General features: G+C 45.5%; 1 protein-coding gene across 1 annotated transcript in view; it reads right to left on the reverse strand.

Annotated features, from left to right (window-relative positions):
* Positions 1–645: 645 nt before the first annotated feature.
* LOC142013951 (unconventional myosin-VIIa-like) overlaps positions 646–14,901 on the reverse strand; it is a 61,556-nt gene continuing 47,300 nt past the window's right edge. Inside the window, exons 10-11 of the mRNA XM_074995973.1 lie at positions 3,737–3,853; positions 646–776 (exon numbers count right to left, since the gene is read on the reverse strand). Of these exons, the coding sequence (XP_074852074.1) occupies positions 646–776; positions 3,737–3,853 (248 nt within the window). The remainder of the gene's footprint in view (positions 777–3,736; positions 3,854–14,901) is intronic.

The raw sequence follows: 14,901 nt of genomic DNA on the forward strand, positions 1-14,901 counted from the left end.
GATACGACTACCCTGGTGCCGCTGTGGCTTGACTTCATACAGTGAAGGAGATCGTGGTTTCAGAAATGGAGGTGGCCATCTGGATCTATTGGAAGGTGACAGCGGACAGAGGAGTGGTGATGGAATTGAGAACCAACCAGGAGATAGCTGCGAGGTAACTGAGATAGGTGGTAATAGTGAGTGATGTGAAGAAGGCTCAGGATTATGCCTGTGCTTGGACTTGGAAGTAGCTTTGGTGTGTTTACTGTCTTTGGTGCCGGTGCCAGTACTCAGGTTGGCTCCGTAGATGACTGGGGAACGGTCAGCGCCAATGCACTTGGTACTGGCATCAGTTGTGCTGTGGACTTGTGGCTCAGTACTGATGTTGTAGGTGCTATACAGACCGATGCTGTCATCAGTGCTGCATGGACTGGTGCTGTCACTGGTGCCACAGTTGGTGCTGGGGCAGACAGTACTGCTGAACTCGGGCCCATTGATGCCCATAAGCGTTGCGGTGCAGATGCCACCATCAGTGTCGATTTTGAGTGGTCCAGACCCGATCTGTTTCCCGGTTCTGCTTCAGGTCTCAGTGCCAATAAAGGGACCAATTTCTTGGTGTAGGCCCTTTTAGATGAGCCACAGACCATCTCAGTGCCACCCTCAACCTCACTCATCATTCCGCTGGGTAAACTGGGCTACAAGCGAGTGGAAGAAGCTCTTGGCCATTTGTGCGCAGCAGCCTCCTGAAGAGAGCACCCTGCGCTTGTGCTGGCTATCTTCAGAAGGTTCAGCACTCTCTAAAGAAGACAGCTGGAGGACCTTGTCAAACAGGATCATGTGCAACCGCATCTCCCTGTCTCTACAAGCCCATGAAGTTAGCTTTGAACAATGTGGGCACTTTTGAGGAACGCGCCCCTCTCCCAGGCACTGAATGAACTTAGAATGGCTGTACGAGGCTGGCATTGCCTCTTGGACATGTTGCACTTCTTAAAACTGGTGCTGCTGGGCATGATTATATAAGTTTTCAGCCGTCAGTGAGTTAGCAAAGACCTTTTTTTTTTTTTTTTTTTTTTGGTAAAACACTAACTACAGAACCACTAGTAGGAGTCTGTCAGCTCCAACAATGAACTATTAACAAGGACCATAACTGATTAAAACTTTAAACTTACACTTTTAAAGTTCAACTATATAACTCTCTCTGTTTCAGATAAAAGAACCAAGAAGGAATTCCATTGAGGGAGAAGGAGAAGAGAAGGTAAAGCTCTGTCTGCAGCTGTTGGCAGTTAAGAGGAATTGGCTGAGTCCGGACCATGCATGTGACTAAAAGAGTGTGGAGAGGCGTGTCAGAGCCTGTGCATGTGCAATACATCTGAAAAAGGCTACGAAGATCTCCAGTGTGCGGCGCCAGGGCAAGCTTGACATCTAAGGTGGAGCACCCAGGGGGACACTCGAAGAAGAACCAAAACTTATTTGACTAATGCCCACTAGCAGTCTATGCCAAACTTGCTCTTGAAGCCTTCTAGGTGCTGGGACCTACAGCCCATGGCAAGAAAGGAAGCTGAAAGTGGGCAGACTATGAGCCTTAGGTCATCATAAACCAAGGTAAGTAGGTGGAAGAAAATCCAATGGCCCACGAGAATATGAGCATCCTTTTGCCATCCAAGCTAAACACTTTGCTTCTTCTCTCCTGCTCCTCTGAATCCATGGCCTGGGATAACCTCAGGATCAATTAATTTGAGCACAATGTTCAAAATGCTGACAATAACTATACAGCAACCAGGCCAAAGCAATTCTACATGGTAAGTGTAGCAATGCAGCCTCCCTGGGATCTGCTTCTCTCTCACCCTGGGCTGGCTGGCCCCATCCACAGGTGGGCTGCAAGCACTCTGCTGACATGGGCTGAGTTACCACCCTGAACCTGTACTCACAAAGAGGGTGCTTACCTTGCCAGTGAATGGCAATGCCAGAGCTGGTTGGGTCCATTCACAGCGTGGCTGCAAACACACTATGGGCTGGAGGGGCTGAACTACCAGCCTGCCCCTGCCCCCAGCAGATCTCATTTCCCTAAAAAAAAGGGGTGGAGGAAACCTTTCTACTATCTTCTATCGCTCCACTCCTGTCTGCTTCATTTCTCTTTTTGCTCCCTCCCGACTCAGGGGGAGATGCTTCTGGCTGAGCTAAGGCACATGCAGCTGGGAAAAGCTCCAGGGCTGCAGATAGAGTTTGCAGGGAAGAGTAAAATCCCATCCATTTTTAGATTTTTTTAAAAACCTGGCTGGACAGAAATTTAATGGCTGACAAAGAGGACCTGTACAAGAAAAAACAGACGTATGGTAACCCTAGAGGACAAAACGATCTCCAGAGCTAATACTTCTTGGATTTGGGTTTCTCTGAGACAACTAAGATAGTCTGCATGGGAGTCATTAACTGGCATAGGCCTGCAGCAGCTAGAACACTTTAAAGACAGGGGCGCAGGGGCATGCCCAATCCACTGGCTAAGTCCCTAACAGGGATCTAACTAACTCGTAGGCACAACTATTTACAAGTAATCATCAGGATGAAGTTTAATAAGGACAAATGCAAAGTGCTCCACTTGGGAAGGAACAATCAGTTTCATACATACAAAATGGGGAGAGACCATCTAGGAATGATTACAGCAGAAAGGGATCTAGGGGTTATAGTGGACCACAAGCTAAATATGAGTCAACAGTGTGATGCTGTTGCAAAAAAAGCAAACGTGATTCTGGGATGCATTAACAGGTGTGTTGTGAACAAGACACAAGAAGTCATTCTTCCTCTCTACTCTGCACTGGTTAGGCCTCAGCTGGAGTATTGTGTCCAGTTGTGGGCACCGCAGTTCAAGAAAGATGTGGAGAAATTAGAGAGGGTCCAGAAAAGAGCAACAAGAATGATTAAAGGTCTAGAGAATGTGACTTATGAAGAAAGGCTGAAAGAATTGGGCTCATTTGGTTTGGAAAAGAGAAGATTGAGAGGACACATGATAGAGGTTTTCAGGTATCTAAAAGGTTGTCATAAAGAGGAGGGAGAAAACTTGTTCTTTTTGGCCTCTGAAGATAGAACAAGAGGCAATGGACTTAAACTGCAGCAAGGGAGGGTTAGGTTGGACATTAGGAAAAAGTTCCTAACTGTCAGGGTAGTCAAGCACTGGAATAAATTGCCAAGGGAGATTGTGGAATCTCCATCGCTGAAGATACTTAAGAACAGGTTAGATAGATGTCTATCAGGGATGGTTTAGACAGTACTTGGTCCCGCCATTGGGGCAGGGGGCTGGACTCGATGGCCTCTCGAGGTCCCTTCCAGTCCTAGTAATCTATGATTCTATGATCAGCTAGAGGGATACTTTACAAATGAATATGCTACTAAAATAAAGACTACAGCTGAAGCTGTAGCATGCACTTCCAAGCACTGTCACTGTTGGCAAGAAAGAACTGAGAGAGGAAGAGGTCTGGCAGTGCCCTGTATAGCAGAACCTACATGTACAACTCCAGGGGGTGCTGGAGCTGGGCCCCCATGGATACTGCTGAGGGAAAATCTTCTGGCATGGGTGCATGCCATGAGCATATACATGATGAACAAGCACTTGAAGATGAAATAATCTTCTCCAAAGCCACCATCTTCCTGAAATTACAACCATGTACTCAGTCGCAGTGACACCTCCTCCCCCAATGTACTTTGTCTCTTTGGCTGTGGCATATGCATTCAGGGGGCTGACAGGAGAAAAATAGCTGGGACTCACCAATCTCGTTCAGTTCTACCTCAGGATCCACATTCTCAGCCAGCAGTTCATTGATTTTGTGGACAATCCAACCAAACACACGGCCATAGACCATCTTAGCAATGGAGTCCCGGGCATCTGCACAGTCATATAATAAAGACAGATGGTCACCTAGCCACAGGTACTCCTGGCTCTGGCAGAGTTTCTGTGCTTCCCTCTATGCCATCAAAAGGACCTTACGGTGGAACCTTCCGATACCTGGGGGCCCAAGAGACCTAAGGGCTCCAGAGGGAGAGGGCAGGACAACAATGCACATGCTAACTAGGGAATTTGGGACTGGGCTAGCTCTCTGCACCTTTCCATATGATTAATGCTCTGTCTGAAGTGGGTTATAAAGCTCTGTTTAGACTATAACTACCTATCCATTAAAAGATGGATTTTGACCTTCACCTATCCATTAAGATTTCTAGGGAAGAACACTTCCACTCTACTCTGGATTGCTCATGTGCCCTCTTACAATGGTGCAGTGTTGGAAAGAATATGTTTAGGAGACCATATAAAATGGAAGGTCTCATTTGTTGAGGATTTTAACCATCTTTTAGAATAATTTCCCCAGGATAATTGACATACAAACTCCCTTCATCTTTTATCAAGTACTATGCAGTTTCTCTCTGTACACAAACACATCCATGGGGCTAGATCTAATGTATCCAAGCATATTGAGCATTGGCTGATATGTTACCTATCAGCTCTGTGTTGTTGGGGAACCAGGGTACAATAGCCAGCCTCTCTGATCCACAAAATGCCTCTCTGCCCCCAGCCTCTGCTTGAGCCAAAGACAATCAAAAGAAATACTTACAAAAAGAAATGAAAAGGTGAGCAAAGGCACGCCTAACCTCCTCTAGACATGGGTGTCAGGATTATGGAAACTCCCCTAACCTCATTTGCATCAAAGATAGAAAAGGGAGGCATCTCCAGTAGCATATAGAATGGAATACTGAGATTCCACAGCAAAACTGTACTGAACAGGAAATCACTGCATGATGAGGAATCTCTGCTCTGGATGCTAATGAACCCAAGGCTGCACACACCCAGCTTAGTAATTATCAGATCAATTCTATTAATAAATCCTCTGTTGGCATCTAAAATACTGAAGATGCCTAATTCCATTACGAGCTCCTTCAAAGGAACACTGCCCATAGCCAGGAATGATCAGTTCCTATTATCTAGCCTAAACAAAACAACTGTGAATCAGTTTACCCATAAACAGATATAATGATCTCCCTTGGACCATTGTTCTTTCTCAACAATGCCCCCCTCTGCTCATGCACAAGTAGAGATGTCTGGATCCAACATCTGCATCAGTTCCATGGGGACTTCATCTTCTTCTGATTGATCAACCTGAGGGCTCTGTCTCCAGCACTCTGCACCTAAGCCACTATCACCCACCACAACCGCCAAGGAATCCTGATTGATTTAAACTTCACAGAGTGGTGAGTTCCATCTCTTTCTCTCTAGGTATAGCCGTCTGACACTGCCTCGTGTAATCAGATAGTTTGCTAAACCTAACGTTCATAACTAAGTTTAAGGTATTTTTAATATTATAACTGCTTTTGTTTGTTTGGCTCTCCTTACATGATTACTACTTGAAAATAAATAACTTTCATGGTTAAGCTGGTTCCTCCCCCCACCTTCTTTCGTGGGTATTTTTGGCTTCTCCATCTGCTCTGCAACAATGCTCCTCATGTCAAGCATGGGGACAGTACATCAGCTATACATCATGCCCGGAATCTATGTCATTTTTGTTCATATGTCTTTCTAGTCCTAGGCTTGTGGCTATTAATGAGAATTGATTGTACTTCCATTGAACATTGCAGTTCCAGAGTTGTCAACTCTGAAGAAGCCACTCTCAGAGGTGCAAAAGTTTGACATGTGGGTGGACACATCACTTCTCTGTCATGCATCAACAGGTGAGGAGTCTGTGAGAGATGTAAATATAGAGCCAGCAACATCTGTTTGAGATATGGTTACTAGGCTTGTCTGGGCCACGCAGTAGATATTAGGATGACTCAAGCTTTGTCCCTGTCTTATTTTGTATACCACCTTCTGAATTATGGGTCTCAGAGGGAAGGCATACAGTAGAAGAGCATCCCAGGTGATTGCGAATGTGTCCCCCAGAGAGTTCCTGCCTAGTCCTGCTTGAAATCAGTGCTTGGGGCATTTTGCTTTACTGTTCTATAGTCAGGCATCCCCAAGTTTGAAATATGGTATTTATGACCTGCAGGTCTATTTCCCATTGGTCAGTGGTAATTGTGTTCTGCTTGCCTGGAGGTATGTAGCCAACATTTATATGTTGTTTGCTATGCACCAATTCCAGGGATTAATAGCTTCAGTACAGAGTTGCTACGAGCATGGTCTGCCTTGGTGGCTTATATAGTGTATAGTGGTTGTGTTGTCCATGAAACTCTTTACTGATTTGTTGCTGATGAATGGAAAAAGTGTTTGTATGCTTTCCTGACCATCCTCAGTTCCAGGATATTGATATGCAGAGTTGTTTTGATTGGGATCCAGCATCCCTGTACCATGTATTGACTTGATTAGATCCCCCAGCCCTGTAGGGAGGCATGTGTTCTAATTATCAATGCAGGCATTTGTGCTGGGAGTGAAACACCCTGGCAGACATAGTGAGGGATTGTCCACCAGTTCAGGGATAGGCTGACTGTGTGAGGCATACTGAGTTTTCTGTGAATAAAAAGTGTCTGTGGGGCTTGTAAATGGTGTTTAGCCATGCCTGGAGGATCCTCATATTAAGCCTTGCATGGTTTACCACAAAGGTCATGTGCTGCAATGTGGCCTAGGAGTTGTAGGCATTGTTTTGCCGTGACTCAAGGGCTCTGATGGACAGTATTTGAATACTGTAATGTTTCAGTACATCTCTGGTGGAAGTATTGCTCTGACCCTGATGGTGTCCAGGTGTGCCCCACGAAGTTAAGTTTAGGGATAGGTGTGAGGTTACACTTGAGAAAGTTGACTTAGAGTCCTAGTGATATTAGGATAAGTAAGGTGTCTCCAACTGCATGCTTAATCTCTTGGTTTGAGAATGCTACCTACCATCAGGCAGTCATTGAGGTAAGAGAAAATGTTTATGTCCCTTTGTTCCAGTTGGGTGGCTACTGCTACAAAAATCTATGTAAATGCCCTTAGGGCCATAGCCAGACTAAAAGGGAAGACTCGGTATTGAAAATGTTGGTATTTGATCTTGAACTGCAGTACTCTCCTGTGTGCTGGATGTATTGCGACATGAAAGTAGGCATCCTGTAGGCAGAAGAATAACATCCAGTTATTGTTTATTATTGTTGCCAGTGTGACCATCTTGAAGTGTTCGTGGCACAGGTGCTTGTTTCAATCTCATAGATCTAGTATAAGTCTGTATCCTATACTTCTCTTCTAGGTAAGGAAGAATCTGCAATAAAACCCCTTTCCCCTGTGTTGTAATTACACTTCTTTTGTTGCTCCCAGATAGCGAAGGTGCTGTACTTCCTCTTCTAAGAGGCTTGCAAGCAAAGGTTCCCTGAAGAGGGACGGGGAAGGAGGTTTGGTGAGGGGAGGAAAGGGATGTAATAGCCTCTGGTTATTATTTTCAGTATCTACCTGTTCAACGTTAAGTGTTGAACCATGTTGGATAGTGTGGGAGAAAGTGATTGTTGAAGCACTGGAACGTAGAACATGCTAGGAGAGAGGTTGAACCCTAAACCAAAGTTCCAAAAGAATTATCTTGATGTATAGGGCTGTGATGATAAGGATACGTCTTGAGGCTGGCGTCTTTTTGGTTCTCTTGGTCACCTTCATTGGTCATAACACCTTTGTACCTCTGGATAAGGAGAAGCCCTAAATTGCTGGCTGTAGAATCTATCGCCTCTCACTTGATTGCTGTACATACATGCCTAGGGTTTTTAAAGTAGCATGCGAGTCTTCTAATGTGTGTAGAGAAGTGTCAATGAATTCCGCAAACAGCTTTTTGCTTTCAAATGGTAGGTCCCCAACTTTATAATGTATCTCTTTAGGGAACCCAGAGAGATGTAACCAGAAGTTCCCCCTCATCACAACTGCTGTGGCAAGAGATAAGGCCCCAGCATCTGCCAGGCTGAACGAGACTTGGAGAGCTGTACAGGAGATGAGAGGACCCTCTGTGGGAGTACCTTTAAACTCACCTCTTGTTTGCTCAGCCAATTTATCAATAAAATATGTTAAAGAGTCAAAGCATTAAAAGGGTATTTGCACAGGATAGCCAAATAGTTCACAATTCTGAACTGTGAGGAGGTGGAGGAGTAAGCCTTTCTACCAGATAAATCAAGTCTCTTCCATTCTTTGTCATAAGGGGTGGACTTCAATTTGGTCTGCTTGACCCTGTGGTGTACTGCATCCACAACCAATGAATTAGGTGTGGGGTGGGTGAATAGAACTTCTGCCCCTTTGGCAGGGAAATAGTATCTTTTGTCTGCCCCCGTTGATGTCCGGAGTGTGGTGGCAGGTCTCTCTCAAACTATCTTTGCTATGTCCAAGACAGCTTTACCTATCCATTAGGCTAACTTGTTGACTGATGAGGTCTGGAGGATGTTGGTGAGCTTATGTTGAGGCTCTGGCATCTTGGTCACTGATATCTTGAGCAAGTCTGCCAGTCTTTTAAACAGGTCCTTGAAGGACTGAAGTCATCAGCTGTAGTAGGTGGGAGGGGCATTAATGTTACTTCAGGTGAAGAAGAGGAAATTATAGATAGTAGTCCTGTGTCTTGTACCTGAGACTTGTTTTCATCCTCATCTTGGGAGGGGATGGAAGAGGGAGGTTGTGCACCTTGGGGGCTTTTGTGTGGTCTGCATTTGTGCCCAAAACTGTCCCCCTGGGTACCAGAAAGGCCATGTTGTCCATATGGGCATAGGGGCATACTGGAGAATGGCTGCCACTGCTTTGGTGGTTGCTGCAGCTGTTTGGGCAAGGAGCATCTGGGCAAATGCAGCATGGATTGTATCTCCTTTTCTTCCTTGTTGGATGAAAAGCATGCCTTGGAGCTGACTGTTGTGGAGATGGAGGTAGGCATCCATCTACTGGGGTGGCACTGGTACTGAACAGTGGTGTCCCTGGTACTGAGGTGGGAGCTTAGACTGTGTGTGCTGTTAGTGGCGGCAGTACTGAAAACGTCAGTACTGGAATGCATATTACAGATTGCAGGGTTGGTACTGGTGTGGTGTGCACCGTGAATGTTGTTGATACCGAGCTGGTAGTGGTCAACATGGGTACCGTAGTCTTCGGTGCCTTTGATACTGATGATGGCACATGCTTCTTCAGCTGTGTACTAGTGGCAGGAGAAGTCTTAGTAGTTGTCTTTTCCTCTCAGGACACTGGTGCCTTCAAAGTTTCTGGTGCCTCATGGTCCTGTGAGGCTAATGGTACTGTGATTGATTTCCGGCCAGAAGTCTTCTTTTTTTGACTGTTCTCTCTGAGGTGAACACTGCAACTTGTAGTTCACTGGCTGCTTGGGGACATCTGTGCTGGGGAAGCCCTGGTCTCAGGCCATGTCTACACTAGGAAAATAAGTCTGTTTCATATATGCAATTCTAGCTATGCCCCTACCAGACACCAAATCAAACCCCGGAAGATCAAACCTGAGTGGCTCAATCTTCTGGGTAATGTAGATGTGGCCTTGGGGTCTGAGATTGGTCTCAATGATTTCTTCAAAAGAAAGAGCTTCAGTTGCAGGTTTCTTGCCTTGAGCAATCTGGCTGAGTCCTTTTTACAACATGGGCACTTCTGGCGAACATGTGCCTCACCTAAACTGTGGAAGCATTGAGAGAGGCCACCTGATACTGGGACTGAGAGTCTGCATGTAGAGCATCTCTTTAATCCTTGTGAGCCGGACATAGCTGTGTTATAGACAAAAGACTTTTTTTTTTTTTAAAATGCGATGACAAGTGGCAAACAAAAAAAAAAGAAAAGAAAAGAAAAACAGTTATGTGAGATAACTAGGAAAAAATGAAAGGGTTTTGTTTTTTGTTTCTTTCTTTTTTTTCATTTTTTTTTAAGATGTGACAGACCGCTGCCTGGGGGCTACAGAATTCTGCAAGAAGGCAGGTATACTGGCTGGTGATAACCCCTGACTTCACCCAGGAGTTTATCTTACAAACAGATGCATCAGACATGGGCTTAGGAGTGGTCCTGTCCCAAGTACTGGAAGGAAAGAAACACCCAATCCTATATCTTAGTAGGAAATTGCTCCCCAGGCAGAGAAAATATGCAGTGGTCAAAAGAGAGTGCCTCGTGGTCAAGTGGGCTATGGAGGCCCTACGATACTACCTACTCGGGCGTCAGTTTGTCTTAGTTACAGACCATGCTCCGCTGCAATGGATGCAATGGAATAAAGAGAAGAATGCCAGGGTGACCCGGTGGTTCATATCCTTACAGCCCTTTCAGGTGCAGCACAGGGCAGGTAAACTGAACGGGAATGCTGATGGACTTTGTAGGATGCACTGTATAATGTCCCAAGTTGCCCAACCCCCTGGTGTTGAGCAGTGGGGGAGGATATGTGGCAGACTGCTGCTTGGGGGCTACAGAATTCTGCAAGAAGGCAGGTATACTGGCTGGTGAGGAATGCTATCCTGTTTCCCAATTAAGGCAGACAGCTGGGGGCCTCATTAGCCATTAGCCACAGCTGAGTCTAATCAGCAGTCATTGGCCCTGCACTCCCTATAAAAGGTTCCCCCTAGCTGGTTGCAGGGGGGGAAGATTTTGGAAGGAGCAGGTGCAGGTGCAGGAGCACTGGGAAGCGGTGGGTGAAGTGGCTCAGGGTAAGGTTGCTACATTGGGGCAGGGGTCAAGGCCCTGCCAGCAGCCTCTTGACCTTGTAGGGACCCTGGGCTGGAGTCCGGGGTAGAGGGCGGGTCTGGATTCCCTCCACCCTTCCCCAGAGGGTTACTCCACTAAAACAGGCATGGGCCTGCAAGCGGACTGGTTTTATCTGCCCCAGTTGGGATTTGCGTATGATGAGGATGGCTTGCTAAGCGGAGACTCCTGCCTCTGGAAAGGCCTGGGCAGATAAGGGGTCTCCATGAGTCTCTGAGGCACAACTGAGAAAAATGCCAGGAAGCGCAGGGACCCACAGGGGTTGACAAGGGACTTCATCACAAAGAGAAAACAAGAGAGTATAACCTTGGATGAAAGAACTGGGGTTAATAACTAACTTTCCTATAGAAAACTATTCTAAGGAAAAATTGAGCGCTGCTGGAATTCTGACCTCAGCCAAGGGCAGTAGAGAAAGAACTGAGGGACAGCTGATGGAGTGTAACAGCACGCAGAGCCTAAAGATGCGTACCACACAGGGGAACTGCTGCTAAAAACTTCCAACTATAAGTGCAGGACCTCCAGAAACAACTTAAAGAGGAGCACCCACAGGGACAATTCTTGAGGAGGAAATAATTCTTCTGCCCTACTCTGTGCAGATTAGGTCCCAACTGGAGTAGAGTGTCCAGTTCTGGGTACTATGTTTCAGGAAAGATGTGGAGAAACTGAAGACGGTTCAGAGAAGAACATCAAAAAATATTAAAGGTTTAAAAAAAAAAATTATCTGTGAGGGAAGATTGAAAGAACTGGGTTTGTTTAGTTTGGAAAAGACGCTTGAGAAAGAACATCAGAGCTTTCAAGTAGCTAAAAGAGTGTTATGGACTAACATATTTTGGAGCATAAGCTTTTGTGGGCAAAAACATGCTTTGTCAGATACATGTCAAGTGTATCAAGTGCACATGCTTAGAAATCTTGCTGCCATGCTATGAATTTACATGGTAGAAAATAACTATTTTATTGTCTGGAGTGACATGAAAAAAAGAGATTTGATAGACAGAGCGAGGAGTTTTCACACTCCCAAACTGTGTCTTTTTTTCTATGTAAAAGTAATTGAGAGGTCTCGGAAGGGTAGCCGTGTTAGCCTGTATCTGCAAAAACCATGAGGAGTCCTCTGGCACCTTAAGGACTAAGCTTTTTGGGCATAAGCTTTAGTGGGTAAGACATACTTCGTCAGATTCATGGTACGAAGTGGTTTTCACTCACAAAAGCTTATGCACAGAAAAATCTGTTAGCCTTTAAGGTGACACAAGATTGCTTGTTGTTTTAAAAAGTAATTTAGAAATTCTCATATTTCAAAAGTTTGTTATTAAAACCAATTTATTTTAATGTATTTTTTCTTAATGAAGACATATCCAAATTTCATTTCTTTCTTTATGAGGAAGTATAAAGAAAGAAAACTGCATATTTTTTATCATTATATATATTATTCTTTCTGCTTTTGACACTATTCTTTCTGCTTTTGACACTCATTCCTTGGTGGTAGACTATTATGATACCATTTAAGAATCTCTTTCTTACATGCTACAAAGGATTGGGCACATTGTTAGTGCTTTGGACCAGGAAGCCTAACTTCACCTACAGCATTGTGCATGCTTCCAGGCACACTTACTACAATTCCAAAGATTGTTACTGATTTGGAGGAGTTAAACTTGTCAAAGATATGAATCAGCTCTCCAAGTTCTCCAAAACACTAAAGAGTTGAAAGGACCATGCCTACCCCAGCTTCCAGGGCCCTAAGCCACCCCTTTGTTTCTGAAAGCAGATACTCATAATTGACAAACATATGCCTAACTTTTAATGCTGGTGAACTGGACTAGTAGATGTCCTATGGAGTTGCCTGAAGAAGTTTGCCCAACTCAGAATGTGCCTGTGCACTGAAAAGAAACATACACATTTGGTCACGTGTGAACACACATAGATAACATGTGCCATTCTAATCAAAAGATTTATCAAACATCCTTATTTAAATAATGAATGCATATTCTCAAAATACAACTTTTAAAATTTATTCCCCCATTTGACCTCTCACATGCTTTTGTTATTGCTGTTTGAAAAAGCAGTAAGTCAAAGTGCACTACAGACCAGTTAGTGTTCTATAGAAGGGTCCAGATGGATAGGTACTACATGATATGCTACAGCAGTGTTTCCCAAACTTAAGACATTCACATATCCCTTTTGGGACTTCAGCCTTATCAGCATACTCCCTCTCCCAGTGCCGTCCCAGTGCTTATATCCTGATTTTTACTAATTTATTTTCTGACACTTACAACTTGATATCCTTTCACATACCACACTTTGGGAAACACTGTGCAACAGTGCTTTAAGGCCTGCATTCCAGCTTGCCACACACTAAACAGTCATGTGGACAAGCTCTCTGCATTTATACAGGCCCCATCAAGAAAATATTCTGTCGTTAACAGAAATAATTTGTGATGACAACATGTCCCTGTACTATTTTATCTTCTGATCTGTAGCCCAAATCAGATTTCTCTCCTGTGTTCTAAATGTATTCAGAAGCACCACAGAAGGAGCAGCACGAGTAAAATTAACCATGTCCTCAATAGTGAGGGTGCAAGACACCTATGAATGCAAGTAATAAACTGTACTCAAAGACACAACTAGAAGCTCCAGCAGAGGAAGGAAACCCTTACAAAGGGAATATATTAATGATCCCAGGGACAAAGCAGAGGCCACCTTTTTAAAGGATAGTCTCCCTCTCTCACATATAAACATGTTCACATGAGTGCAGTAGACTAAAACCTAACACAAAGAGCTGGAGAAACATACTGTTTAGAAGACAGACCATCTGGCTGGTTGGCATATATACAGGATTAAACCTTAACAGGAGAGGCATCTGGTTAAATCTGTTATGTTTGTACGACAATAAGAACGGCCATATAGGGTCAGACCAAAGGTCTATCTAACCCAGTAGAGAAAGGTTACTCACCGTAGTAACGGTGGTTCTTCGAGATGTGTCCCCGTGGGTGCTCCACATTAGGTGTCGGGCTCGCCCGGCGCCGCAGATCGGATCTTCCAAGCAGTTTCTGCCGGACCGCGCATGCGCCGGTGCGCGCCGCTCCCCCGCGCGCTCCCGGCCATGTGCGCGATCCGGTCCCTGCCAGTTCCTTGACCAACCGCCTCGGATGCTCCTGCAAAACACTAAACAGAGATCCGGAGCGGGGAGGATGGGCGGGTAGTGGAGCACCCACGGGGACACATCTCGAAGAACCACCGTTACTACGGTGAGTAACCTTTCTTTCTTCTTCGAGTGTCCCCGTGGGTGCTCCACATTAGGTGACTACCCAGCAGTAACCCAAGATAGGAGGTGGGTAATCGGATTATGTGCAGCTTGTCCCTGAGAGGACCGCTGCCGAGAGACGGGTATCCTCTTGGAATACCCTGTGAAGGGCGTAATGTTTGGCGAAGGTGTCACAGGATGACCAGGTCGCCACTCTGCAAATGTCTTTTAGCGCAACGCCCTTGAAAAAAAGGCTGTTGATGCTGCCACCGCCCTAGTGGAATGAGCCCTGGGCGTGGCCAGTAAAGGAGTCTTTTTGAGTTTGTAGCACATTTTTATGCAAGATACGATGTGCTTAGAGATTCTCTGCGAAGAGAGACATTCTCCTTTTGATTTGGGAGCGATAGAGACTAGGAGCCTATCCGTTCTCCGGAAGGACTTGGTCCTGTCCATATAGAAAGCTAGCGCCTGCTCACGTCCAGGAGGTGTAGGCGCGCCTCTTTGTTAGAGTTATGAGGCTTTGGATAAACAAGGGTAAACAATAGGTTCGTTAGTATGAAACTCAGAAAGAAACTTTAGGAACAAAGGCTGGATGCAGCCGTATGGTTACCGCCTCCTTGGAAAAACAGCGCAGGGCGGCGTTGCCATAACTGCCTCAAGCTAGCTCACCCTGTGAGCTGACGTGATTGCGAGAAGAAAGGTCGTCTTCATCATAAGGAGGCGGAGGGAAACCGTGGCCAAAGGCTCAAACGGTGGTCCCCTTTTCGCATTAAGCACCAGGTCCAAGTTCCACAGAGGTGGAAGCGGTTTCTGAGGGGGGTATAGGGTTACCAGCCCTTTGAAGAACCTGGTAACCATGGGATGGGCGAACACCGTGTGCCCTTCCTCTTCGTGTCTGAATGCCAAAATGGCGGCCAGGTGGACCTGAAACGAGGATAGCGAGAGTCCTCCTCTCTTGAGGTCCAGTAAATACTCTAATATCACAGCCATAGGCACCGAAAGGGGGCTAGCTGTTTGGTAGAACACCATGCCGTAAAGCGAGTCCATTTCTGCTTGA

This window comes from Carettochelys insculpta, chromosome 5 (genome assembly GCF_033958435.1).
Source record: "Carettochelys insculpta isolate YL-2023 chromosome 5, ASM3395843v1, whole genome shotgun sequence".
In the NCBI taxonomy this organism is placed as follows: Eukaryota; Metazoa; Chordata; order Testudines; family Carettochelyidae; genus Carettochelys; species Carettochelys insculpta.